General features: G+C 44.3%; 9 protein-coding genes across 9 annotated transcripts; 7 read left to right on the forward strand and 2 right to left on the reverse strand.

Moving 5' to 3' along the window:
- Positions 1 to 5,875: 5,875 nt before the first annotated feature.
- On the forward strand, positions 5,876 to 6,361 carry N7489_005111 (uncharacterized protein; the record flags this gene model as incomplete). Its single annotated transcript, XM_056710863.1, has 1 exon — positions 5,876 to 6,361. The coding sequence occupies one exon, from the start codon at positions 5,876 to 5,878 to the stop codon at positions 6,359 to 6,361; it is 486 nt and encodes a 161-aa protein (XP_056569284.1).
- A 2,645-nt stretch (positions 6,362 to 9,006) lies between these two features.
- Positions 9,007 to 11,402, forward strand: N7489_005112 (uncharacterized protein; the record flags this gene model as incomplete). Its single annotated transcript, XM_056710864.1, has 4 exons — positions 9,007 to 9,387; positions 9,447 to 10,384; positions 10,431 to 10,749; positions 10,803 to 11,402. The coding sequence occupies 4 exons, from the start codon at positions 9,007 to 9,009 to the stop codon at positions 11,400 to 11,402; spliced, it is 2,238 nt and encodes a 745-aa protein (XP_056569285.1).
- A 390-nt stretch (positions 11,403 to 11,792) lies between these two features.
- On the forward strand, positions 11,793 to 12,911 carry N7489_005113 (DUF2985 domain-containing protein; the record flags this gene model as incomplete). Its single annotated transcript, XM_056710865.1, has 1 exon — positions 11,793 to 12,911. One exon carries the CDS (start codon positions 11,793 to 11,795, stop codon positions 12,909 to 12,911), a length of 1,119 nt encoding a protein of 372 aa, XP_056569286.1.
- A 320-nt stretch (positions 12,912 to 13,231) lies between these two features.
- Positions 13,232 to 16,198, reverse strand: N7489_005114 (glycosyltransferase; the record flags this gene model as incomplete). Its single annotated transcript, XM_056710866.1, has 7 exons — positions 13,232 to 13,467; positions 13,548 to 14,170; positions 14,241 to 14,591; positions 14,667 to 15,045; positions 15,114 to 15,274; positions 15,346 to 16,021; positions 16,072 to 16,198. 7 exons carry the CDS (start codon positions 16,196 to 16,198, stop codon positions 13,232 to 13,234), a joined length of 2,553 nt encoding a protein of 850 aa, XP_056569287.1.
- Positions 16,199 to 18,563: 2,365 nt separating this feature from the next.
- Positions 18,564 to 19,092, forward strand: tpcL (anthrone oxygenase tpcL; the record flags this gene model as incomplete). The annotated part of the gene is made up of 2 exons (XM_056710867.1): positions 18,564 to 18,624; positions 18,671 to 19,092. The coding sequence occupies 2 exons, from the start codon at positions 18,564 to 18,566 to the stop codon at positions 19,090 to 19,092; spliced, it is 483 nt and encodes a 160-aa protein (XP_056569288.1).
- A 453-nt stretch (positions 19,093 to 19,545) lies between these two features.
- On the reverse strand, positions 19,546 to 20,940 carry tpcD (trypacidin cluster transcriptional coactivator tpcD; the record flags this gene model as incomplete). The annotated part of the gene is made up of 3 exons (XM_056710868.1): positions 19,546 to 20,082; positions 20,214 to 20,642; positions 20,692 to 20,940. The coding sequence occupies 3 exons, from the start codon at positions 20,938 to 20,940 to the stop codon at positions 19,546 to 19,548; spliced, it is 1,215 nt and encodes a 404-aa protein (XP_056569289.1).
- Positions 20,941 to 22,228: 1,288 nt separating this feature from the next.
- Positions 22,229 to 23,536, forward strand: tpcE (Zn(II)2Cys6 domain-containing transcription factor tpcE; the record flags this gene model as incomplete). Its single annotated transcript, XM_056710869.1, has 1 exon — positions 22,229 to 23,536. The coding sequence occupies one exon, from the start codon at positions 22,229 to 22,231 to the stop codon at positions 23,534 to 23,536; it is 1,308 nt and encodes a 435-aa protein (XP_056569290.1).
- A 255-nt stretch (positions 23,537 to 23,791) lies between these two features.
- On the forward strand, positions 23,792 to 24,721 carry tpcM (methyltransferase tpcM; the record flags this gene model as incomplete). Its single annotated transcript, XM_056710870.1, has 1 exon — positions 23,792 to 24,721. One exon carries the CDS (start codon positions 23,792 to 23,794, stop codon positions 24,719 to 24,721), a length of 930 nt encoding a protein of 309 aa, XP_056569291.1.
- A 597-nt stretch (positions 24,722 to 25,318) lies between these two features.
- N7489_005119 (uncharacterized protein) lies at positions 25,319 to 25,806 on the forward strand (the record flags this gene model as incomplete). The annotated part of the gene is made up of 2 exons (XM_056710871.1): positions 25,319 to 25,525; positions 25,576 to 25,806. 2 exons carry the CDS (start codon positions 25,319 to 25,321, stop codon positions 25,804 to 25,806), a joined length of 438 nt encoding a protein of 145 aa, XP_056569292.1.
- Positions 25,807 to 25,896: the final 90 nt, after the last annotated feature.

The raw sequence follows: 25,896 nt of genomic DNA on the forward strand, positions 1-25,896 counted from the left end.
GATTATTAGTAAGATCGCCGATCGGGCCTAGAAGATATTAGAAAAGAAGCGAAGATAAAACTATCCGAAAAGGTACTTATAAAGGGTATATTTATTAGCCGCACTAGACTATTAGTAGTAAGTATACGATAACAACCACTAGAAACCTAACCCGGCGAGGAAAACGATCCGGTAGGAGGAAAACGGACCGTTACCTTTCTTATAAGACGCGTAAGCTTTACCTAGAGGGGCTTTATAGCTAATTATTTAGCCTAAGGCTATATATACGTTTATAACCGAGGATACTATATAGTCTTTAGTAGCGCGCTAATTAACTCTAGTACGCTTAGGGTCTATATAGTACTATAATTAGTCCTACGAACTCTTCGAGAGAAGTATAAAGAGAGGTATCCTAGTAGCGTCCACTCCTTTACCTAGAACGAAGTAGTTAGCCTCTAAACGGGTATAGTTAGAGTAGGGAAAACTTACTAGCGTCGGTTTAGGCCTATAAACGAATAATAGCGGCCGGGATAGGAAGTAGAATATATAACTAACTCCTATCGCCGCTATAGTTAGTAATAACCGGAGTAGTAACTATACCTCTAGCACCTCTACCTATACCCGCGGGTCCGGCCGTAACCGCACCCACTCCTACGCTACCGTTATCACCTCCTATACCACTATTACCGCTAGCTATACCGCTATTACCACCGGCCGCGCCACTATTACTATCACTATCACTATCACTATCACTATCACTATCGCCGCCTATACCTCCGAGAGCTTTAGGAGAGCTTAAAGGAGGGGGAAACTTATCGAAAACGCCTAATTACTTCCGGGCGGCTATCTAACTAGCTTAATAGAAGTCGTCGCCTCGGTGCCCTTCCTCTAGGAGGTTTACGAGAACGAGGCTTACCTTACTAATATCGACCTTACCGGACCTAGTTACCTTAGTGTTCCCTAGGGTTATATATAACTCTCTCGCCTACCGCTCGATACGCGCGGCCTTAGTTAGCTCTACGTCCTAGGGTCCCGGCTCCGCGTCGTAGTACTTACGAAAAATAAGTGATATATATCTAGGCTTAGTATCTGCAGGCTTAATAGAATCCCGCGCGGTAGTAGTAAAACTCCTAGTAGTCCCTAAGGACTCGCTAGGGCGCTTATAAGGACTTCGACGAAGTATCTTCGATATAAAAGCGTTTATATAGGTAAGAATCGATAAAAATTAATAAGAAAGAGGGATAAAAAGGGGTAAAAGTAGGGTAGTAAAGAAGGGAAGAGAGTAGAAGTGAAGCTATATAGGAAATACTACACTATCTCGAAGTGGGAGGGTCCTCTTATTTATAAAGTCGGAAGTGAGAGTCCTTTAGGCAATCTACAGACACTAATAGGTAGAGTCTACACCTTAAAAGCGCCGTCCTTTATCTAAACGCCTCTTAGATCTCCCTTTAACAACCGCTAATAAGCTAATTTTACACCCTCGCCACCTATTTTAGGCCCCTATTAGAGACCCTAAGTCTTATAAAGGCTTAAAGACCTTTATTAATACTATTCTTAGAGACTTACTAAGATATTTCCTTTATTTATACCCCTATATACCTATACTATCTTTAACGGATCTGATTTTATACGCACGCTTATTAATAGTGTCTTTCTAGGATCTTAGGGGAGTTTTTAAACTCACTCACGTGACCTTCGGGAAACGGAGGACCTTTTTCCCATTCGGTGGGGGAGGATGTGATCCCAGAAGCCCATTTCCTTATATAAACATATCTTATACCTTAGTGGCCGGATCTATATGGATCCGTTTCTGCACTTATATACACTATCGTTACCGTATTCCGCAGTACTTAGTCGTTGGCAAAGCCAACTCAATACAAACCATGCGATCCTTTCCGAATCTCAGACTTCCGCAAAGCTCGAAAAGCCCGAAACCCGACCCGACCCGGCCCTTAAAAGGGTCGGGTTTCGAGCCTAAGGTCAAAGCCTATAGCGAGTTTCGGGCTTTAGGCTTAGGCCTATAGCTCGAAGGGGGGGGGCCTAAGCCCCCCCCTACGACTAAATAGTGTAAATATACTAATTTCTTATAACTATATAAATAATATAGGAATTCCTAGTAATTTTAAGTATTTCGATTATATCGTTTACTTTAAATTTAATAAATCGTTAATTTATTTATATATATATTAATATATTATAATTAAATCTAGTATAAACTAATAAGACTAATATATATTATCCTCTATATACTTCCTTTTCCTCCCTAATATATATAGCTAAGTACTATAAATTAGTAATAGAGGATCGCTAGTATTATTATCGCTAGTATTATTACTATTAATATTAATTAAACCCCCGAAAGCTTTTAGGCTATTCTTCTATATCACTAATCTATTTAAATTTAATATTATTAAGCTTCTCGTCCTTTTCCTCTTTTAATACTTCGATCTTATTTAAAGAGAAGAATTATTTAAGCTTTTTTACCTTATATAATTTAAGGTTAAATCTTAAAAAATAAAGGAATAGTATTAACTCTTTAATAGTCTTAGACTTTATATAACTATAGCGATAATAATAAATATCGCGAGTAGTATTAAATAATCGTTCTATACTTACACTAGTTACTAGAATTATAAGAATATCCTATATAAGCGAACTAATTATAGGAAAGCGACTATAGTTCTCTTACTAAAAGGGTAGCGGCTTAGAATTAATAATATCTATATAGAATTAGTAATAAATATTTATCGAAATAAGATTAGAAAAAGAGTATAACTTACTACTATTAAAATACTAGATTATCTTATTACTAACTAGCTTCGCTTTAGATTTCTTTAGATAAAGTAGATTATAAAGAGCTATATTTAGCCTTAATCTAAAAGAGGAGACCAGTAGGCCTTAACTAGTAGTATAACGCTTTTAGTAAGATAAAAGAGTATCTTAGAATAAGGCTTAATATTTATTACGCTATTCCTTTATCTAATTATCGGAGAGAAAGAATTAGAACCTATTATCTAGCGCTAGTATAGTACTAATCGTATAAAGGTAATTATAATTATAATCTATCTATAAATAGTACTTATTAAGCTTTAATCGGCTAGCCTTAAAGGAGGAAAGTATCTATTATTTCTATAGGATACGCTTTTATTAAAGCTATTTAATAGACTTTTTAAAATACTTAAATAATATATTATAGATCTAGAATACTAGATATATAGTTATATCTCGAGTCTTTAAAAGCGTAAGAGTATATTTATAGAATAGCTTTATAAGATAAAGAAGATAATCGATCTAACGCTATTTATTATTATTAAGTACTATCTCTTTATAGTTATAGTCTGTATAGAATATACTAAGGAAATTATAGAACCTTTTTACCTAGCGAAGTATAAGAAACGTTAAGTTCTATCTAGTCTTTATATCCTAAAGTAGTATAAATACCTACTTTAAGAGTTAAAGACTAATAAAAGCTTCGCGATATTAGAGACTAGCCCGGATATAAATAGTAAGATACTATACCTTATTTAAAGTATAAGATATACTATAATTTTTACTTTAGATATTTACTTTCGTAAGTATTAATTAGCGATTAGACTATTTAGTCTTAGTTATATTATTCTAAGGGACTACTTTGAAGCGATTAAAAAGTTAGTTTAGACTTAATTAGATAATATATATAAGATAGGGCATTCGGATAATATAAATATCGCTTAATAATACCTATTATAGCGAGTTAATAAAGGTCTTATTATTCGATATATTATCTATAGTTAACCTAAATATATAATCCTAGATATTATAACTAGTAAGTATCTCTAAAAAGATACTACTTAGATTAGCACTAGTATAAGTATCTTTAAGGGGTTTAAACCTAAGAAGTACCTCCTAGTAGGACTAATTAATATTAATAAAATAGCTAGTAATAGCTATAAATATTTATCCGAATAGTAAAGTCTAATAATCTAATATAATTAAAATTTTTATATCTACTAGAAGTAGTTTAAGTATAGAGTATTAATATTCTTTTATATAAGTAGATAGTCGACGCCGAACTATATTAGTAGAAAGGATAAATAGAAGGCTTAGGGCCGAATATACTTATAATATTATCTATTAAAATATTAGATATTCGATAAGGTAAAAAAGAAGTCGATTAATCGTAATAAATTATAATAGATTATCCTCCTAAGCTACTTTAGAGAATAGCTCTTAGATAGTATTTTCCTATTTTAATTATATTAATAGTATAAACTATACTAAAGGGGTATCTATACTATTAACTAAATAAACTTATTAAATCGCCTTTATTACTAATCTCTACTTATAGCCCTTTTATAGGTAGAAATCCGAAGATATCTAGTTATAGTAGTTATACTATAATATATATCCTTCCCGTTTATATCTTTTTTAGCTATATAAGGATACTTAAGGATTATAGAGTAATACTTATATATAACCTTTAGGCTACTATCGCTACTATAGGCTATTTAGATAAAGTACTCCTAAATATATAAAAGATAATTTAAGTGCTATATAATCTTACCCTTTAATCTATAATTAGTTTATAACTACCACTCTATCTATTCTTAGTAATTTATTCTATTATATAAGAAGTATAACCTTTTCCGATTAGGTCCGATACGTTTAAATCGTTTAAGCTAAGGGAGTAAGGGAGGGTTATCTAGTTAAAGAAAAGCCGGTATAGAGATATTAAAAGTCTATTAGCTTATCGATAGCGTAGCTAGGTAATCGGAGGGTATAAAGTAGGATAAGTTATTATAGTCACCTCCGAATTAGGATAATATAAACTCGGACTACTAACTTTAGGATATTATAGAGTTAATAAAACCTATAACTATAAGGGCTTTTAAGAATCTATAAAGGAGTATTAATACGTTATAAGAAGCTTAACTATCTAGAAGTATTACTTAACTAGTTAAATTAATAATCGATAGATTAAAATAAAGAGTGATAATAGTAATAGATAATTAGTTAAATTATCTATAATAAGTAGGACTAGCTTAAAAAAGAGCCTATAAAACTCGAGAAAAGCTTATAAAGCCTACTAATAACCTTTAAAAAGCCTATTTCTAGCTTATTAGAAGTTAATTTTCCTTAAAATATTTTAACTAATTAGCTATAAGAAATTATTAAATATAGGTAACTTATCTAGAACTATTAGGACTAGTAATCTAAAATTTTCTTAGAAATTATAAAGGTATAGACTTTCTTTTTATATAAAATTCGAATAAGTTAAGCCGCTTATAATTAATATTAATCTAAGATTAATACTCGACTAGGAAGATATATATAGTTCCTAGTATAGAATATATATCTTAGTAGGTATTAACTTATAAGCGTAGAATATTTCTAATAAATTAATCTATATAGTTATAAAGCTTAGTTATTATACTAATATATTAAAGATAAATATCTATTCACTTAAATTTCTAAATATTTCACCTTCCTAATTATAATAATAGAGTAGAATTCTATATTTAAACCAAAATATAGGTAAAAGACGGTTATTTATTTAGGTGATTCAGCTATTTTATAAACGCTAAGGCTATAGTTTATACAATTTCGAGCCTAGGGGGGGGCCGACGAGCCCCCCCCTTCGAGCCGGGGGCCGGGTCGAGCCCAAAAAGTTCGACCCCCAGCTCGTTGAGGGTCAGGTTTCGAGCCCGGACCTTAGGCCCAAATTTGGGCTTTACGGAAGTCTACACCGGTGGTAGAGGCGTACAGCTGATATTTTGCTAAGCGTAGCCGAAGCAAATCCGGGCCGGATCCGAGCTAAGATAGCCTGTAGGCTGCCTTTCTGGCCTGCAGCCGGCTTTTTTTTTTTAGCCCATAGCCTACCTTTTCTATCTAGTGCTAGGTATAGTGCTAGGTTAGTATGGAGCTGGGTATGGAGCTAGGTCTAGTGCTAGGTCTGGTGCTAGGTCTGGTGCTAGAGCTGGTGCTGGGTATGGGTATGGTGCTAGGTATGGAGCTAGGTATGGAGCTGGGTATGGAGCTGGGTATGGAGCTGGGTGCGGTGCTGGGTGCGGTGCTGTTGCTGGTGCTGGTGCTGGTGCTGGTGCTGGTGCTGGTGCTGGCGCTGGAGCTGGTGCTCGGTCTGGTGCTGGCTGGGTGCGGAGCTGGTGCTGGTGCTGGTGCTCGGTCTGGTGCTGGAGCTGGTGCTGGTGCTGGAGCTGGAGCTGGTGCTGGTGCTCGGTCTGGCGCTGGAGCTGGTTGCGGAGCTGGTGCTGGAGCTGGGTGCCGGAGCTGGGTGCGGAGCTGGGTGCGGAGCTGGTGCTGGTGCTGGTGCTGGAGCTGGGTATGGAGCCGGGTCTGGAGCTGGGTCTGGATGGTGCTAGGCCGGTATCACGTGATCTGTTAAATAATAACGTCACGTGAAATCCGGGCTAGGCAAACATCCTCCGAAAAGTTTGATCACGTGATTTAGCCCTACCCTGTTCATGTGACAGATGAATTTTCCAGCCAATCAGAGGCCAGGATCTCAGAATTCGTAGGCGGATTTTTTAGCATAGTCCCTTGGGTATATTGCCTGTATTATTTGCTTCGCTCCGCTCGCAAAATAATAGGTAAGTGACCGCGTACCGTTAAAATAAGTAGGTTTACGCTATCGGCGATCTACCGATCTACTTCCCCTATAGACTCCTCTATAACACTTACCTTATTTAATCACCGAAATATAATAGATTCACTTCTAGAAGCTATATACGAGTTAGTTACTTATACCCGGTTATTTATAGGATATACTATAGTAGGTTCGGCGGTCTTACTAAGGTATAATATTATATTTCTTACCTAGAAGATAGTGTCGAAGCCGATATATAAAATACGACGAAGGACGCCTAGAATATTTAACGTGTCGATATCTTAGCCTAGACTATAGGGGATATAAGAAAGATATCTTCTTTAACTTCGAGAGCTTACCTCGTAATCTTAGGGTACGGTTTCGTCGACTATTATTCTTAGTAAAGGGAAGAGAACGGATAAGTTAATAGCTTATCTTAAGTACGTCTCTAAAGATAACTTTTCGGATTATATCCTATATTAATAAAGAATGCGAACGAACGACTATTTCTAACGAGGTTAAGATACACTAAGGACTATTCGGGGCGTTTAGATTAAACTAAGATCGAGACACCCTATCTTATAAACTAGCTATAAACGACTATAAATAGATATATTCTAGTTCGCCGGAGGATATAATCCCACCTACGGATCCTTACTTAGCCTCGTTAGAAATGCCTCTATCGCTATAGTTATAAGCCTTATTACACTTCACTTTAGACGGATAAGAGAATATTCCTAGTCCGCCTCCCCCGGGATATTTAGACGCCGTGATAGATTAGGATCCCCTAGAAGACGATTTAGTAGCTAATAAATATTTACCTATATTATACTTTCTAGATCATTCTATATCACCGACCTCTTTGACTTCTATAGGTACTATAAAAGCCGTACCCTAAGATGCCGTGTTTCTTCTCAAGCACTATACTTCGGCTGTGATTAGCCTAATGACTCCCCTCCGACACTCCAAAACCCCCTGGCATATACTTTTTATACCTTACACTAAGAGCTACCTCGCTGGTTTGGTCCTGGGCGATTATATGACTGATGCCAGTTTGTGTGCATTTTACGGAACATTGGCCATAAGTGCATTCAGCCTTGGCGGAGTCTCTGGAATTGCGATCAGGAATTTCAGTCTCCTTGTTCATCCAGGTCTTCAGCGACGTCCGTGATGATCTTTATAGGATTGACATTATGAGAGCACAGCTCCCAGTGGAGCTGCCACATGTGGGACAACATCCCGAGGGTACAAAGTCCGTCTGGTGGCTTTCGCGGTAACCTTCCTCTTCGAATGTGCCAACGCGATTTCTCAGAGCAGCTGTTGAGGTCTTATCAGGCTAGTACCCACGCCCGCACTAAGCCCCAAAGGGCATCACGCTTTTCCTTATCTTCTCTGTAGTTTACGTGTCACGTGTCGCAGACGCTTTCCTCTTTTGTTGCTTTCAATGAGGTTGTTACCCCAAATAGTTAAAATTAAGTCACCTAAGCCCAAACATACAAGGTATCAAGTACAAAAAGAAAGGAACAAAAATGAAAAAAGAACAATTATTTGCGAGCCGAAGAAGGCAATAGGGCTAGTGGTGCTTAGATTAGCTAACCTCCGGGGCTCCCTACGAGCATATTGGGAAGCTATCGTATGTAACTAGTATCACAATTATAGTTCTTAGGTAGAACCTATACTTAGCAGTTTGGTAGTTGGCGTCTAGGCTCGTGTTTAGTAGATTTGCGATATGCGATCACTAGGTTATATCTGATCATATCTCTTCCATAAGATTATGCCCCCTTTCTACTTTCCTATAAGCCGGCTTGGCTCTTGCAATTGTCCTAAATTTTCTTACCACTTTCCATCTCCTAAAGTGGCTGCGAAGCTCTAGGGTCTACATTTAGCGTAGTAGCTAGGTAATTTCTATCCTCATCCTGGGTACGTACATCGATACCCGCCTCCATTAACAGGCACAGAGAACAAAGCTAGGCCTCCCGCTTCAGTTGAAGAAAATTCTTCACCTTGAAAAAAGGCGAGCAGAATCCACCCACGAACAAGTGGCGTATTCGTATAGCGATCCTGTTATAGCAGCTCCACCAACGGTATGTATCAAATACACAGTGCTGATTGGTTCTTAATTTAGGTACGGCAACTCAAAATCACATTCCATGGATAGTGGCCCACCCGGCCCACCTGACCCAGGGGCCAAGAAGCACAGCCGTATACCTAGGTACGGACCTCAGGAAGAGACCGGCCCCGGGGGCCGGTTCGATCACGTAACCCTGTACACATCAGCTGGTTTCGGTCTCCATGTTGCAAGGACCTTTATCCGTTGTACCCGTTTGCTAAACATTCTCATACGTTTTTCAGAAGTGCTCAACAGTCCAACAGTGGCATTTGCATTCAGCTTCCTTCATTCACCAACTAAATGGTCCTCGGGTCCATGAAACGCAACCAACAATATGAGTCAACTCCGTGTGCGCGTCGAGGGACAATCATTCCGAGACCCATTGAATCGAGAAATCACCTTGAGAGGAATAAATGTGGCAGGTGACGCTAAATATCCGAAAATCCCAGATCTCAGATCGCACAATGCCCAGGGGTTCTTCGACGCGGCTGTATCGTTTGTGGGAAAGCCGTTCTCCCTAGAAGATGCTGATACACATTTTCAACGTCTCCGAAAATCGGGATACAACACTATTCGATACATCTTCACCTGGGAGGCAATCGAACACGCTGGTCCTAAGATCTATGATGAGGAATGGATTGATTTCACTATTGGAATTCTTCGTGTGGCCAAGAAATACGGATTCTACATTTTTATGGATCCGCACCAAGACGTGGTAAGTCTGTCTAGTCATGAATGAATATATTGTCTGTGTACTAAACTTATTATTTCAAGTGGTCTCGATTATCAGGAGGATCCGGAGCACCCACATGGACGCTCTATGCTGCGGGACTCAATCCGAGAAGCTTCAAAAATACACAGGCTGCCATAGTTCACAACACTTGGGACAATCCCGCAGAGTTCCCCAAGATGCTTTGGTGTACGAATTACACTAGGTTAGCCTGCCAGACTATGTTTACTTTGTTTTGGGCCGGTCGAGATTTCGCACCGAAGGCGATCATCGATGGTATGAACATTCAGGATTATCTGCAAGGCCACTTTATTGCATCATGCAAATACCTTGCACAAAGAATCCAAAGCGCCGGTGATCTCGAAGGAGATGTGGTCATTGGATGGGAAAGTATGAACGAACCCCACAAGGGACTGATCGGCAATCAAGATATTTCCTCGATCCCATTGGAGCAGCACCTCCAGCTCGGGACATCTCCAACGGCGTTTCAGGCTATGGTAATTGGCTCTGGGCGGTCCTGTGAGGTAAAAACCTGGGCTTTCGGAACATTCGGCCCATACCAGACAGGCAAGGAGGTTATAGACCCAAAGGGAGAACAGGCATGGCTTTCTACTGAGTACGATGACTGTCAATATGGTTGGCACCGCGACCCGGGCTGGCGGCTCGGTGAATGCCTCTGGGCGCAACATGGTGTCTGGGATGCATCTCAAAGCAAAGCCACCCTGCTACAAAAGGACTACTTTTCACGCAACCCACTGACTGGCGAGCTTCTTGACTATGAAGCCTTTACAAACTCTTACTTTCTGAACCACTACCGAGCGTATAAGGACGCTATTCGCAGCGTGTGTGGAAGTACTATCATGTTTTGCCAGCCACCTGTCATGGAGCTACCACCAAGCCTTAAGGGTACCGCCGATGATGACCCGAACATGGTTCACGCGGCTCACTTCTATGATGGCTTGACTCTTTTAACGAAGCACTGGTTAGTACTAAGCCTTATCTGTTATTCATGATATTGATCCCAATAGGAATCGACTCTACAACTTGGATGTTATCGGCTTGCTTCGGGGCAAGTATCTTGCACCACCTTTCGCAATTAAAATCGGCGAGACATTAATTCGAAAGAGCCTACGTCGTCAGCTCAAGTTCCTGCGCGATGAAAGTGTCGAGCACATGGGCCATCATCCCCTAATTTTCACGGAGATTGGCATACCGTATGACATGGATGATAAACTTGCATATAAGACTGGAGACTATAGTAGTCAGATCAGAGCAATGGATGCCAACCACTTTGCGTTGGAAGGCAGCACGGCCAACGGGTTTACCTTATGGGTTTATGTGGCAGAGGTATGCATACCAGTCTACCTTTGGCAGAGACAGCCTTAATTAACTCCGTCTAGAATAACCATCAATGGGGCGATCAGTGGAATGGGGAGGATCTTTCCATATACTCACAGGATGATTTGGAATTACGAATCAAAACCTCTTCCGACTCAACAGAGTCAGGCTCCACAGAGTGCTCTAAAGATCATCTTATTCATGTCGAAGAAGAGGAACTTGGCTCGCTTAAAGCCTTGAAACGCCTTTTCACCTCGTTTGATTTCTCCCAGGCTAACTTGCGGTTGCAACGGGGCCATAGAGCAGCGGAAGCTTGGCTCCGCCCCGCTCCTATCTACACGAATGGGCGATTAGAGAGTTACGCTTTTGATTTGAAGAAGTGTACATTCACCATGAGATTGACTGCGAGTCAGGTTGAACCTCACACTCCAAGTGAAATATACCTTCCGGAGTATCATTTCCCAATGGGAGATACCTCGGTTTCGGTGTGTGGAGGGAAATGGGAAATGTGCGTTGAGGATTTCCATACAGTCAAGCTTCAATATCTGCGATGGTGGCATGGCGAAGGGGCAGTGGAGATCAAGATCGAGAAAACGAAACGGGTGTCACGGGAATATGCCGCTCTACAAAAACATCGCTGGGGTCAATGCATGATGATGTGAGGTAGATATCTTCGCATGTACAGTCTACATATCTTTCATATATGTTGGAATCTAGTCACTATTTATGGATGCTACGCCGAGCGTTTCCCGGTGTTCGACTGATGATTTAGGCTGCCACTGATACATGTAACAGTATGTATCGTATTGAGAAATAGATTACCGCAAAGTCTAAAAGCCACAGCTCCACCGTATCCACTTGGGCCCACTGCTGTGCTCCTTCCCAGGTTAGACTTCCCTTCCCAGCAAGCTCTCAAATCACTTAAAACATCTTAATTATTGTTTCCGCAACATTCCTAATATTGCAACAAAACCACATCACTTCCAGGGCCACTCTCCACACATTGTGCCTTTGGAAACACTCAACTGACAGGTTACGACTATGGACCAGACATGACCGAAGGGCAATCAGCCCGGCCAGAAACTCAGAATATCCTCACTACGAATACTACAATGCCGCTCTTCCGGACAACGGGACGGACACTATGCTCGGCCTCGGTCAGTGCTGTCACGACACTGCTAGAGTACAATCCCTCCGGTGGGATGTGGCAGGCGACGGGAACAGCCATTGCGCACGCGCCAAATGCGACGGATCTAAGGTCGCCCGACGATGTCTTCTTCGATGTACATGGTCGTGGTGTACGACGAGTCAGCACCCAAGATAAAATTAGCGATGCGATAATTCGGAGAGCGACGGCACCTACGATCGACCTTGGATGCTTGCATGATGAGAATGACATAGCCGCACCAGCCAAACGTCTTCCTGAAGCTCAGTTTGAACATAATATAACCAATGAAGACCACATTGCTCCAAAAGTGTCCTTCACCAACGCCTCCAAGAAAGCTGCTATTGCAGCATGGAGATTCATTCTTACACCTACAGGCCTTTTCATCCTGGTTTATGGTCTCAATGTGGTCGCTTGGGGTGCCATGCTGTTTTTCCTCTTGCTGAACGTCGGTTCGATGAGCAAGGAGCGCAAAGAAATATGGATTGAAATCGATTCCCAAATTCTCAATGCGTTGTTCTGTCTAACTTCGTGGGGGTTGGCGCCGTGGCGGATTCGCGACACCTACTGGCTGCTGATGTGGCACTTCGGCTCTGCAAAAGCATCCAAGAAATCAATAACGCAGCTTGCGAAGCGAAATTCGAGTTGGTATAGAATGCGAAATCCTATTTTTGAGGAGTCGAGTTGCGACCAAATGGCGGTTCGTGAGACCCTAACGGGCAAGGTTGCTCCACCGACGAAAACATGGAAAATGGACTTCGTGGTGATAAATATGTTGTTGAATAGCTTGTTCCAGGTTGGAATGGCGGCATTCATGTGGGCATACAACCGCCATACTCGCCCGGCCTACGGAGTGGGCCTTTTCATTGGTTTAGGCTGTTTCAGTTCCCTTCTGGCAGGAATCATGTCATGGTGGGAGGGGAGAAAGGTCAAGTTGATCGAGGGTGCCTTCTTTGAGGGGATACCGGAGAACGAAAAGCAGCACACTATGCAGACATTAGCCTAATACTCAGGACTGGAGTGGCCGAAAGATTGGGAATATCGATTTATATACCATGAGTAACAGTCAACACTGTCCAATACCATGATCACGGCTTCGTGGAGGTGTTCCGTGGATAGAATTAAAATTACCTAGTGATTAGGCGTGCTTACGGGAAAGGTTCCTACTTTAAGAGCGCTAATTTAGGAGCAAGTAAGTATCCTGCATACAATTTGCTCGTCGTATCAGTTGGGATTGGCATGTTTCGAACCTCAAGCTTGAGCCCAGGAGATATGGTCTTACAGTACACATGCCAAATTTAATGAAAACAGTTAATTAAAATTATATTATCGGCTCTGGTATAACCAGTTATCACTATCATCATCGAAGTCATTTCGGATCATGGCCGTAAACCTTTCGATGACCATGCGATCCTCGATCCCTCTAACTCTCTCTTGCCGAAGCATATCGTATCCCTCCAGGTGAAGAGCCGCCATAATAAGCTTCCGTGTGCTCTTATGAAACGCAGAATGAATGCTCTGTTTAATACCTTGGCTAGGGTAGGCAACAAGGCCGAGTGAGCCTTTAGTTGGTAAGGGGTTAGCGAACGTGAATGATAGAAGAGCACCAGAAGGGGTTCATAAATAGAGAGTATATCCTTACCATGTGCCATCTTGCCCACAACCCCGAAAGCGCCTTTGAGTAACCCACCCGCAAAGCCTACGGCACCTCCGTCTCTGGCACCTTTATATGGCTGATAGACCACACCCGTCACAGCTTCCCCCATGCCAATAGCAAAGCTTTTGGCACCTGCAACTGCGCCAGTTTGCCAATCTTTTACTTTCCCATACTCATGAACCTTTTCTCCGTATAGACCAGGGAGGACGCGGAAACCTTCAGCCGCGGCTAAAGGCAGATCGACCATCAATCCAGAGGCCACCTTTCCTAGGAGCTTCCCAGAAGCGTGCGTCGATGCTGCAGCCATCGCGACACCTCTGCCCTTTTGTTTAGGCTCAGCATCCCCGCGGGCTGCCAAATCGTTCATCGATTGAGCCTTTCGGATTGATTTTGTACTGCCTCCTGGCGAAAGCTGGGCAGGATTGTTTTCTGAACCAGTTGGCGATGCAAGAGGTGAGGTACGACCGTTTTGGTATACCTTGTACGGCTTATAGAAGATATCACCTCCTGCTTTGAGCATATCAAATGTGAGTCCCATCCCAGCGGAGGAGATACCAGTCACAGGGTCCCATCGCGTGTTCTCAATGGTAATCGGGTTTGGTTGATATCTTGCGTTCAAAAAAGGTTAGTCATGGAGCCCATGGTGGATGGCTTTGCAGTGGAAAGGTTCGGTCTCACGGTTTCAGCTTTTTAACGTCTAACAGATTCTTTTCAACAAGGAGCTCTGCAGCAATCTTTGAAAGGAGAAACCTCTTCTTGCCTAGGCGGTATCTCCAACAGGCTGGGAATTCGGGTAGTAGATCGCATTCGACCAGACCTTGCGGTAAATTCCGATGGAATGATGCCACAGCTGTTTTCACTCCTTTGTCTTGTTGCATTTTGGCGGCAATGCCCTGTGCAGAGCGCACTGCCTCTGGCGTTAAGCAAAACTTCACTGCTTGGGCTAATGTTGCGACCTTGAGTTGTTTGTATGGTATAGGGTCCGGTCCTGCACCGGCTGCAGAAACCATTTCTCCCCAAAATGGTTGACTATAGCTGGGTCAGGGAAGATTCCTTGAGGTTGGAGGGCAATTCACGTAAATCAAGGAACAGTCTGTCACTCACTCTCCAAAGAATGGCACAATTATAGTAGGCTTGCCATTTCGTAGCCCGCACGCCGTTGTACCGGCACCTCCATGATGAACAACCGCACTGACCCGCTCAAATAGCCATTCGTGCGGGCAATCGTCTATAAAGAGAACATCACTCCTGTTTAGCTCTCCCGGGTGCACGCCTCCTAGCTTGCTCCAACCACGTGAAATGATTGCCCGAACCCCAGTTTCCTTAGCCGTCTGGAGAATCGTTTTTGTTATCTCTTCCGGGTCGTCTAGGACAATGCTTCCGAACCCGAAATAGACAGGAGGGGGCCCGGCGTTGAGGAATTCTGAAATCTCAAGAGGAGGCTGGTAGTCGGGCGGATCGCGGAAGAAGAACCCACAGACATCTATTCATGTGAGTTAGCCAACAAATTCAATGATTCCAGCAAATTCAAAGCACGCGATTATATCTCACCAAAGTTGTGGGGCCAGTCGTCAGGTTTGGGAACTAGCCCAGGGGACCAGCAATATGTATAGGGAACGTTCAATTTGCTGAGAATGAAGGGACCATCTGAAAGAGAGATAGGCTCGAGCTCTAGCTCATGCTTCCGCCAATCGTTGATCACGCCCCCTAGACTATTTCAAAATGGAAAATAAGTCAGCTATTTTCTTAGTGTAGATGTCGTAAAGGATTGCTCAGCACTTACCCCTGCCACGATAGCCAGTCCACGACGCTATAAGAGACGTGATTAAGCCACCCTTGATCAGCCGGTATATTTTTCAAATTGGCTAACGGGTGTGAAAATGCCTTTGTTGGACTCCACGGCATTGTAAACATCAAGTGAAGCGGGATCCCCAGGGCTTGGGCGCAGTGAACGTGCGCGAAACTCGGAGGATTGGCAATGATGGCATTGGCCACAAAGGGGGCATTGGTGATAGGATCTGGCATCAAACATGATTGCCAGCAACCGTGCAGGATTTCTGCCATCATTAAGCGCTTCCTTTGAATATCTCCTTCACGAACACTGTCAAGGCTGGGGATCAGCCCCGGGTTCTTGACCATGTATGACATCAGGTCGGCCGGATCACCGCCGATAGGGTAAAACTCCAAGCCGGCTTCGAGGACGAACTGCTCGAAAACATTATGTGTTGCGATACGCACGCGATGGCCTGTTTTTTGTAATTCCGTCCCAAGTGCAACAAATGGCTGGACGTCTCCTCTGCTGCCGACGATTTGAATGACAATATTCAGAGAAAACTTAAACGTTGGTACCCTTTCTGAATAGTCTGGTGGAGGTAAAGTCTGGGGGATAACATGAGGCAATAGCTTAGAAAGAGATCTGCAGAGCCGAGAACTAGCATCCACAACAACACGGCCGTCATCTACTAGGTCAGATTTGCATTACCGGACTGGAACCTGGTAGAGTACGTACCATTAACAGAGATCCCCTGAGCTTCGGCCAAATCTTGCGGAACAGGCTCGTATGGTGGTGGGGGTTGGTCGTGAGACTGGTCGTAAGGGGCCGTGTGAGCCTCAGAATGCGTTTTGTGGTATTCCATCAGTCAAACAATATATCAAGGAAAGGAGAAAGAAAAGGAGCAAATCAGGAAAGCAAAAGTTTCAGGGGAACTGATACCGTTGGGAGAGACAACATGATCCAGGAGCTTTAAACGCAAGAGAAAACTTGCGATTAGCTATTCGATGGCCAGGTCACTTCGAAAAAAACTTCATATAGGTACCAAGATCCACCGAATTGAGCCTTATGCCCCACCCGGACCTAGTTATGGTTAAAGTCACGATACGAGTACGATGTAAAAACCGTGTATCGTATATGTATTGTAAGTCACACTGGTATGCAGTCCGTATCAGAAGTGAAGATTTGGAATCTCTTGACAGTACATATAAGAAGCCATATACATTTTCAGCAAAACTGTTGGGGTCATTTGTCCACATGGACTTCGAACGATACACCACCAGTCTGTCCATAGTATATTGCACGTAACCATTGTGCCAGGATAATGTAATCTCCAGTTCCGACGATCAGCCGAATACAGCCACTAGTGGCAGCCAGCTAGGCAGGTGGGTCGGGTCTATACGCGTATCCAAACTTCACACTACATAGCTTGATCTTGGCAGGGTCCGATATTTTAGGTGGATAATATCCTGGGAGAGGCTTCTTTTTTGGAAAATTTATATCGTATGTGAGCTCGGGAATGCTGAGGTTGATCACAGTCCTAGACCGTGATGGACTTACTCCTGGCTGTGGCGCAGGTGTTTAATAAAAGCTACTGCCTACGTACATCTGTAAGGATATAAACGTGCATAATTGATGCCTAAGTATCTTCCGTATTGACAAGCCACACAAAAATACCTAATTTTTAGGTCTAGTGCTTGGTGAACATCTAGTGGTCGCCGGGTCGCACCAACACCTGGTGCGTCGGTCGCTTGGCACGGTTGCCTATAGATGTCATTAATCAATCGTGTTTCTAGAATTTACCCGGAATAGCAGGGGTTCGGGTTTCTATAGTGATATAATAAGTTGTGTGAGTAATTAAAATTATAAAATGGCTATAATAATGAGTTGTAACAAGCATACGGAGACATAAACAAGCCAAGAAGAAGGCACAACAATATATGAAGCCCACACGGAATTTCCTACCTCGGTCAGAACTAAGCTTATAATATCTGTCATGTCCAGTCTCTCGCTCCTTTTACTTCGTCTCCTTGTCATATATCATGGACAACTTGAAGACTTGGACGATGCCGAGACCATGTGCGACTACAACATGGAGAGTAAGAGGTTTGTTTTGATACGTATAGGCCATCTAAAATCGAGCCTGGCTTATAATTAACCACAATCTAGATCTACATCACCAAGTCTACCAGTCCACAGCTTGTCCCACTAAATGGTGGCTTCTACCAACACCCTGAGTTTCCCCACCCCGGTAACACATCGGTCTCCGTTGGGTTTATCTTGATCCGCAGACCAGGAGATGTGATAGGAGTAAAAAGAGGATAGTGAAGGATAAATTTATGGCCCTTTTGGCTGGGCACCAGATGAAGAGCGGATCACACTACAGGGTTGGGAAGGTTGGATGGCAGTGCGGCTTCCGGGCGACGAGAAGATAGCAGAAGCGCTGGGTGTGGAGAATGACCAAGGTTTTGGAGACTATAAGCGGATCCCCTCTATTCGACAAAGTAGCAATCTTCGCCACTAAGAAAGAGAAGGCAATATATAGTGAAGGGAAAGCTGCTGGTTGGCTCGCAATAAGGGGAGAATGCCGTCAGCTGGGCTATCCATCCCTACGGTTATATACGTTCTGTTCCATATACTGGATAGGTCTGTGCTTTTTGGCCTAATTACTCGAATAGACCCAGCTACGAAGCGGCATAGTCATAAGGGTCGAAAACTGATTTTTGGAGGGGTGGTTCATGCCTTAATGCATAAAATGAAGTGTTTTACACCACCCTAAAATTAAAGATATGAGGATCTGTGTGTAGAAACTTTGGGGATAGTAACTACCTAAGTTCGTAAAACTATCCGAACTAAGACTAATTATAGATCAAATTCCTACAACTTATGATTAGCCTCATCACATAGGCTATACCATCCATGGCGCGTTAACTGCAGCAACCTGTATGAAGTGGCATGGTGTGTATGGGTGGGTACCAATCTATTTCGGGCCGGGACAATTCCAGTGTTAGCGTCAGCAAAAGGCCCGGACCCCGAAGTTAGGGCCGCTCGGGATAGATGAATCGCGTGGGTTCTTTTTACCATACCGCAATTGTCCAAGAATACCCGATCTATTCCTGTGCGGTCATATGGTCGTAGACGCACTCGATCGGAGATTCTTAGACTACTTAGGCTTGCATTCGCTGGCGGAACGGTGAAAAAATAAAAAATAAAAGAAGAACACTGTAAATATGTCCCCTTCCAACATTGGGGCCAAGGCCACAGCCGTGGTGGCAGGCTCATTTCTCACAGGTAAGCAATACAGGACCCTACGAAAGATTGACTCTAACAGCATAAGGTGCCATGGTCTGTCTCTCGGGTGTTGTCATCCCTGTCTTCCTCGACACTGATACCGATGCCAAGCATCTGCTGCGACAATGGGTACGTGTGTATCACTACGGCCATATTTATATGCCGGCAATGTGCGTCGCAACTTGTGGCCTGTACGGATACATAGCCCTTAATTGCGTGCAAAGGCGGACCTACATGCTGGCCGGTCTATGCACGTTCGCCATGGTTCCATTTACATGGATCTTTATGGCCCCAACCAACAACGATCTATTTCACTTAGATGGACTGAGCACCCTGTCTCCTATTGAACTCGAATCCGTGAACGGTATCGTGATAAGATGGTCTTGGTTACATTTATTTCGGTGTCTGTTTCCTATGGCTGGTGTCCTACTGGGCTTCTCAAGGTTGCTGCAGGACCTTGGGGTATAATTCGAGACTGAGATGACCTTAAAGTGGTTTGATTCGTCATACACAGCTTCGTGCAAAATGCCATAGGTTCTGAATGTTGGAAATTCCCCCATTGTCCGATATGCCTCGTCGGCGGGGTTTAGAGGCTCACCGAATCCAAAGAGCTTCGTTTTGAATATTTCAGTATCTCTTCCCAAGATCGTGCGTAATATCGTAGACCGCATCTCGGATAGCAGTAGGTTCGCTGCCACTCTCTGAAGACTGATGCTTGTAGACTATTTGTATGTTTCTTGGAATTAGCTTCAGGCCAACTACTGCACTAGAGGATACTGGGTTGTGCGTCAGGAGAAATTCTTCCACTGAATAGTAGCAGGCAAACCTGGCACCTATAGAATGTCGTACTAAGAGACCCTAGTTATTTCGAGGGAATTTAGATGATAAATTTCATACACTTCTTCGCACAAAATTCATGTTCTATCCCACGAACGCATGAGGCTGATACTTGACCTCCAATGCAACAACCCCATACTTCCCAACCGATCTCACCTGATTAACCAAAGCTAGCCTTCCCTCCCCGTCATTAACTCCATTGAGCAAATCGAGTACCTCTGATTTCCCTAGCTGGGGTTGCATCGCCAATTGCTGGAGTGACAAATTGTGGATCCGTGTTAACGTAACTCCCTCTGCAGAATCCGACAATGATGGCGCGGTAAGGACCAGTGTAGCGGAACGGTTAAGCTTGAGGGCGGGTAGATGTGCGCGCAGCTCGGCAGTGACTTGCGTCGCGAATGAGGTACAAGGTGAGCCTGGGGCGGGGAACGGAAAATTGAGTATGTAGACCGCAGCATTCAGTATTGGTTGCGGCGATCCTGGCTGCCGATGCGAGATAGTTATGCGGGGATTTGGAGTGCGACATTTGTCGTATTTGTCGGACTGGAGTTGTACTGTGAAGTGTAGTGATGGATATTGGTTTGCGAGGGTGATTACTCGCTCCGTGGATTGTGCGCCGACCTTCATTAAGTTCCTGATAAGTAAAATATAGATACTTAGGATAACGGGGGGAATACCTCTACTACAGCAGATGCGTTGGTTAAACTGATCCCGTCCAGGCAGGTTAAAACATCCGTAGCTGTATCACACACATGCCCCGTTCCATATCTGAGATAGGCCTGTCTCTGCCGGTGCAGGCGGGGTAATTGAGCTTCACTAGCGGTGGCGAACAAGGAGTAACTAGGGACCCCATCGTTCCGCTCAGCAGAGTCAGAATATTGCTTTGTGGCCGTCGCCATGTCCAAGGCAGCAGGAACACCCGTTTCAGCTAAGAACATGGCTGCGTCTAGATAAGATGGCTTTGCCACAAACGCCGCTGAGAGCTCGCTGTGGGATACATACCCCGGTTGAGGTTCTTGCATATAACCTCCTGTCGTGGCCATTCTGATAACGCGACAGAGCTGACTTTCTGGGACTCCAATAAGATTTGATACATCCTTTATCATGGCTCTCCCTTCCAACGGAATGCAAGCTGGTACTTGGAAGTCACCAAGCCATTGTATGCATGCAAGCAATTGGGTCTATTTGTGAGTTAGGTATCATCAGGAAGGGAGAAGAAATGTACTATACCTGCCACGCCAAATTCTGGAGTAGATCCGTCGGGCCAGCAAGCATGACTTGCAATTTAGTCAGGCTCGCCAACACTGATTCTTTTGCACGGTGGGCCTCTGATACTGCTCCTGTCGGTATCAGCTGCGGTAACCGAGCACCTGGAGCATTTGGACTATCTATCCTTTCATTCCTGTAATATGCAGTAAGGCTCTCAATTGCAGCAGAAAAATCCCTCGAAACTGCCTCTAACTGAGCTAGATTGGCCATGGCGTGAGGTGGTAAGAATGACGTGAAAGCATATTGGCGAATTCAGGACCCCTAGCTTTATGGTTGAGGCGACCATAATTCCCCGCTCTCAACAGCATGGGCTGTCTTTGACTCATGTGAAATTATGGAGACTTCGTTTACCAAGGTAGTCGTGGCATGGACACCCACCACCTAGCACTTGTTCCTGCAGGATCCATATTCAACGCCTTAATTTCCAAGGTTCGGGGGTTAGAATCCTCGGGATTCGCTTCATAGTCACTTTGTTCGGATATTTTATCTCCAACCCGAGGAGAACAGTCAAACCTGTAACATCATGCACTGTTACATTATGCAGAACACGCAGTGATGCGCGTCAGCCATAGCTCTCTGTACATACCTTTTTGGGGGGTGGGGGGTTTCCTGGACACATAAACATCGATATTTTATCTGTTTACCCTTGTTTTGCCGCAGATAACGGCCCCCATCGATTAATTTATCCGTTCTAAAATGAGTCCAACGTAAGCACTTGTGTTTGTACTATTTCCACTCTCGGAAGGTTACAGTCCCCGTGGCATCGCTAGGTCCGGCGGGATGGCACGAAAGGGTTGGTCCCGCACTAGTCCCATGGGTTAGTTCCGCGGGATATCCACGGTTGGCACAGCCCGAGGTTCTCAAGCTTCCATTCTACCTAGCTATTTACACACATACTTGTATATATATATACATGTGTAGGCAGTATCTTAATATCTTCGAAGGTTCTTGCCTAGAATAATAGATTAAAATATAAGCTTTAGATAAGCTTTAGGTGCGATTTAATCAGACGTCTTGGTAATGCAGTAGAATTAAAAAGAGGGGTAGTACTTTGGTCTACGCCACCCTAACAAAACTAGGTTTTTCTTGCAAAAAGCAAATATATCAGGGGATCGCCGGGATCTTCGAACAGAGTAGCCTAAGAGGAATATGGTATTTGGCCAAGGTAACTATTGATGGCTGTACGCCAGTGAAGCTAAGCCGCCACCGGGTGAACCGCACTATTGGAGTACCATCTTGCATAATCCTCTACACCTCGTGAATTGGGGAACTGGCGTAATCTTACCTAGGTAGAATGGATTGCTAGGATCGATCTATGTAAGCAGCGGGTTATGATTGGGAAGTACCTAGTGGGCACCACAGCTAGCAGTCTGCGGAATCCGTATTTTCGTCCACTATATTGCGCAGTGTTACATAAGAAGATGGCACCACGCTCCTATCGCATTCTCTACTGCCCGCTCGGCGATTGAAACACCCCGCGCTCTTCCACGTTCATATCATGACTTCACCACTGCCGACCGCATATCCACCAGCCTCTGCCAAGCTGCGCAAGTCCTGTGATTTGTGTGCGGCTACGAAACTTGGATGCACAAAGGAGAAGCCAAGCTGTGCTCGTTGCACCAAACGAAATCACCCCTGCGTGTATAGTACCGCCAAGCGCGCAGGTCGTACATCCGGTAAAACACAAAACAGAGCACGAAGAGATTCGGCTTTGACAACGACGGTGCCCCCAAGTCCGACATTCACGTCTGCACAAACAAGTGATACCACCAATCCATATACGCCAAGAGGTGGTGGATTATCTCCGCCCCTAGGTCTCCAGGAACACTTGTTGAGAGAGCCGCAGGATACAGGCTACGATCCAGGTTCGGTAGGATATAACTGGCTTTCCTCCATCCTTTCGTCTCATGAACAATGCTCGCCGTATCCCGATATTTTCGGAGCTTTGAAAACCCTGGATGATAATTGCCCCGAATCAATCCCCGCCAATTCCTTCCCAGAACTGAATGAGATGCTCGCGTCGGCAGTGGCACTTCCCTTAGACCACCAAGGCGATGCAGCTGCCTTCTTCGACTTCACGCTTGAAGACAGCCCCACGTGTGCATTCCCTGCACCCAAATCCACTACACTACCAACATCTCCCCGAGAGGCATCTGCAGTGCAACCTAACCTTAATGCACCCCCGTCGATTACCGGTGCAACCTCCGACCCCTGCCAATGCTTGTCCCGTGCTCTTGGCCTCTTAGCTGGACTCTCACCGGTCAACCCGGGATGCGGGAGCGGCTCCGGTGCATCAAGCCCTCGACTGCCTGATTTTGAGCGAGTTCTTACCCAGAACGAGCAGACGAGTGATGCAGTCATCAAAATTTTGCAATGTAACTGCGCAAACGATAGCCACCTTCTGATGACCTTGTCCCTTGTAGTCTTCCGAATTATTGCCTGGTACACCGCTGCCACAAGGGCGGCATCAGGCGAAGAGTCCCTAGAACCTGTCTTGCATGGCCCAACATCGGCAGTCTGCGAGTATGAGGATGAGAAGCGCATTGCCGTGCAGCGGATTCTCTCCAAGCTCACAGGCGTGCAGGCATCTGTCGATCTTCTATCCCAGCGTCTACGCAGCACATCTGAGTCCACTGGGGTAGGACCTGGTGACCCGTCGCTGCATATGACCGGCCCACTTGCAGGAGGCATAAATGCTTTCCTGGAGCCCTTTTCGGTTGGGTTAGTGAATAACCTAAAGACGGACCTGCGGAAGCGTCTCTGCGACCTGTCAAAGGCCATTGTGGAGCGATTACGCAGGGAGTAGCTATATTATCCCATTCGAGACGGCGACGCTAGTAATGGCGTTGTATACACGCATAGTGTTTAAATACTCGAAATAATCTACTCGCAGATGCAGAATAGATGCAGTGGATCTCACCACTGAGCTCTAACCCGAATCCCGATATCCGAACTTGGCCTTTTCTGGGTGTACTCGGGTTATCTATTCACGCATATATTCTGCCACGGCACACAACAACAGCACCATTCCCTGGAAACCTCATGTAATCTTTCAAGCACCATGGCAACCCCAACAACCTCCTCCTTCGACTCCAATGACAAATTGTTCGAAAAGGGCCAAGCCTTCTGGAACAACTATCTCAAAGGCCGCCCCTCTGCGCCCGACATTTTCTTCCAGCGCCTGTTCAACTACCACCAGTCCCACAGCGGTCACTTCGGCACCGTCCACGACGTAGGTGCAGGAAATGGACCTTACGCTCAAATTCTTCGGTCAAAATTTCAACACGTTATCATTTCAGACATTGCTGAGGAAAACGTTGTCCTGGCTGAGGATAGACTCGGACATGACGGATTCAGTTACCGGGCTGCCAGGGTGGAAGAGGGCGATGATATTCCCCAGGGAAGCATAGATATGGTCTTTGCTACGAATGTCATGCATTTCTGCGATCAGTCTCTGGCAATGAACATGATCGCGAAGCAGCTGCGACCAGGGGGTACATTTGCTTGTGCGGCCTTTGGGGCAGCACAGTTCGATGATCCACAAATCCAGGATATTTACACGCGGATTAATCATTCTGGGGGACGGGCTTTGCTAAAGAAGGCGGATGACCCAGACAAGCTGCTCGCTGTCATGGCTCGGACGCAGGGCAAGTACAATGTTGCCCCGTTGGATGAGAGTCTTTTTCTCCCCGGGGCTCAGCGCATTCACCTTAATATGCAGAAGGGGGGCATCACTGCTCCTTTGCCGCCAAATGTGAAGGTCAATGAGCCTGTCTACACCGGGGTTGACGATGTCGAGGTGTTTTTGCAGGAGGAAGGTTGGAGCTTTGTGGCTAACCTAGAAAGCGTGAAGGAACATGTTCTTTCCTTCCCGTTTGCAAGAGAAGATCCACATTTTGGGGAGTTGTGGCAGGAGATGGAAGAGATTATTGGCGATAGTACGGTTAGGGCTCGTTGGCCCGCAAAGATCATTTTGGCCACTAGACGGTAATTACAATGTTTTGAAGCTATGCTTGAATGAAATCCTCACATTAGCAATTGGTGAATTAGGGATTCGCAACCTATTTGTAGGATATGTAGGACAAGAATAATCGGTCGCTAATGCGGTCTTGCCATGTCTTTTCAGGTGGTGTTTTCAGACATCTTCTTGAGATGTTTTTTTTTTTTTTTTTTTTTTTTCTCTTAGATGCCCGTTTACATACATGTGTGTCTAAAAGTAGGTGGAAAGGTGGTTAAAAAGCATACATTATGGAAGAGACTTTTCTATGTATAACCAGGGATATCAATAGCAAAGCAACTTTTCCTTTTTTGATATTATCATAGAAGGTAGGGAAGACGGCAAAGTTCCCTCAATGCTTTCTGTATGTGAGGCACTCAGGGATTTTGTTTGAAATGAACTTTCGGGCGATTGTTCATTGGATGAGATGTTCCTCCCGATGGGTCAAGCTCGATTCCCTTTGAACCCGACTTTCAGATTCAATATCCCGAGACCGTGCTATTCCTCCTAGGCCCTTTTATTATGTTTACTACGTATTTTCCACAAAGTTTAACTACCCAAGAAGGTATTGCATTCAGTACAACAGCCATCATGCCTGCCCCCGCCGAAACGCAAACAGCAACGCTGAACAAATTTATCGACGGCTGGAAAGGCTGGACTCCGGATGGGTTCCTGGCTAGCTGGTCCGAAGATTGCGCCCAAGTTACTCTCCCATTTAGCTCTGGGGTAGCACCTCGCACCCGTGCAATTACTGAGGAGCTATTTCCGAAGCTGATGTCTATATTGACGAATTTTGAGGTACGTGTTCATCATAAGTGCTTCACTGACACACAGGTTAACCTCGGCAGCTTACCGTGCACAACGTGATCCATGACCCTGCTCAAAGCAAGGCTGTAATTTATGCAATTACAACAGCGGATTCTCCTTTTGGACCCTACAAGAATGAACATTCATGTTTTGTGTGGTTCGATGAGAGTGGCCAGTACGTGAATCGGATTGAGGAGATGTTTGATGGGGTGTTTATGAAGACATTCCTACCCAAACTGGAAGCGTACATCAAGGGGAAGGAGGAGGCTTGAGTACAACTGTATCTGTGAATGTATTGAGACGAGAAACCATCACAATTGCCGTCTGTGTTCTATTGAAAACGTCGTAGAGTGAGGGCAAGC

The sequence above is a fragment of the Penicillium chrysogenum genome (assembly GCF_028827035.1).
Source record: "Penicillium chrysogenum strain IBT 35668 chromosome Unknown utg000002l_segment0_segment0, whole genome shotgun sequence".
Lineage (NCBI taxonomy): Eukaryota > Fungi > Ascomycota > Eurotiomycetes > Eurotiales > Aspergillaceae > Penicillium > Penicillium chrysogenum.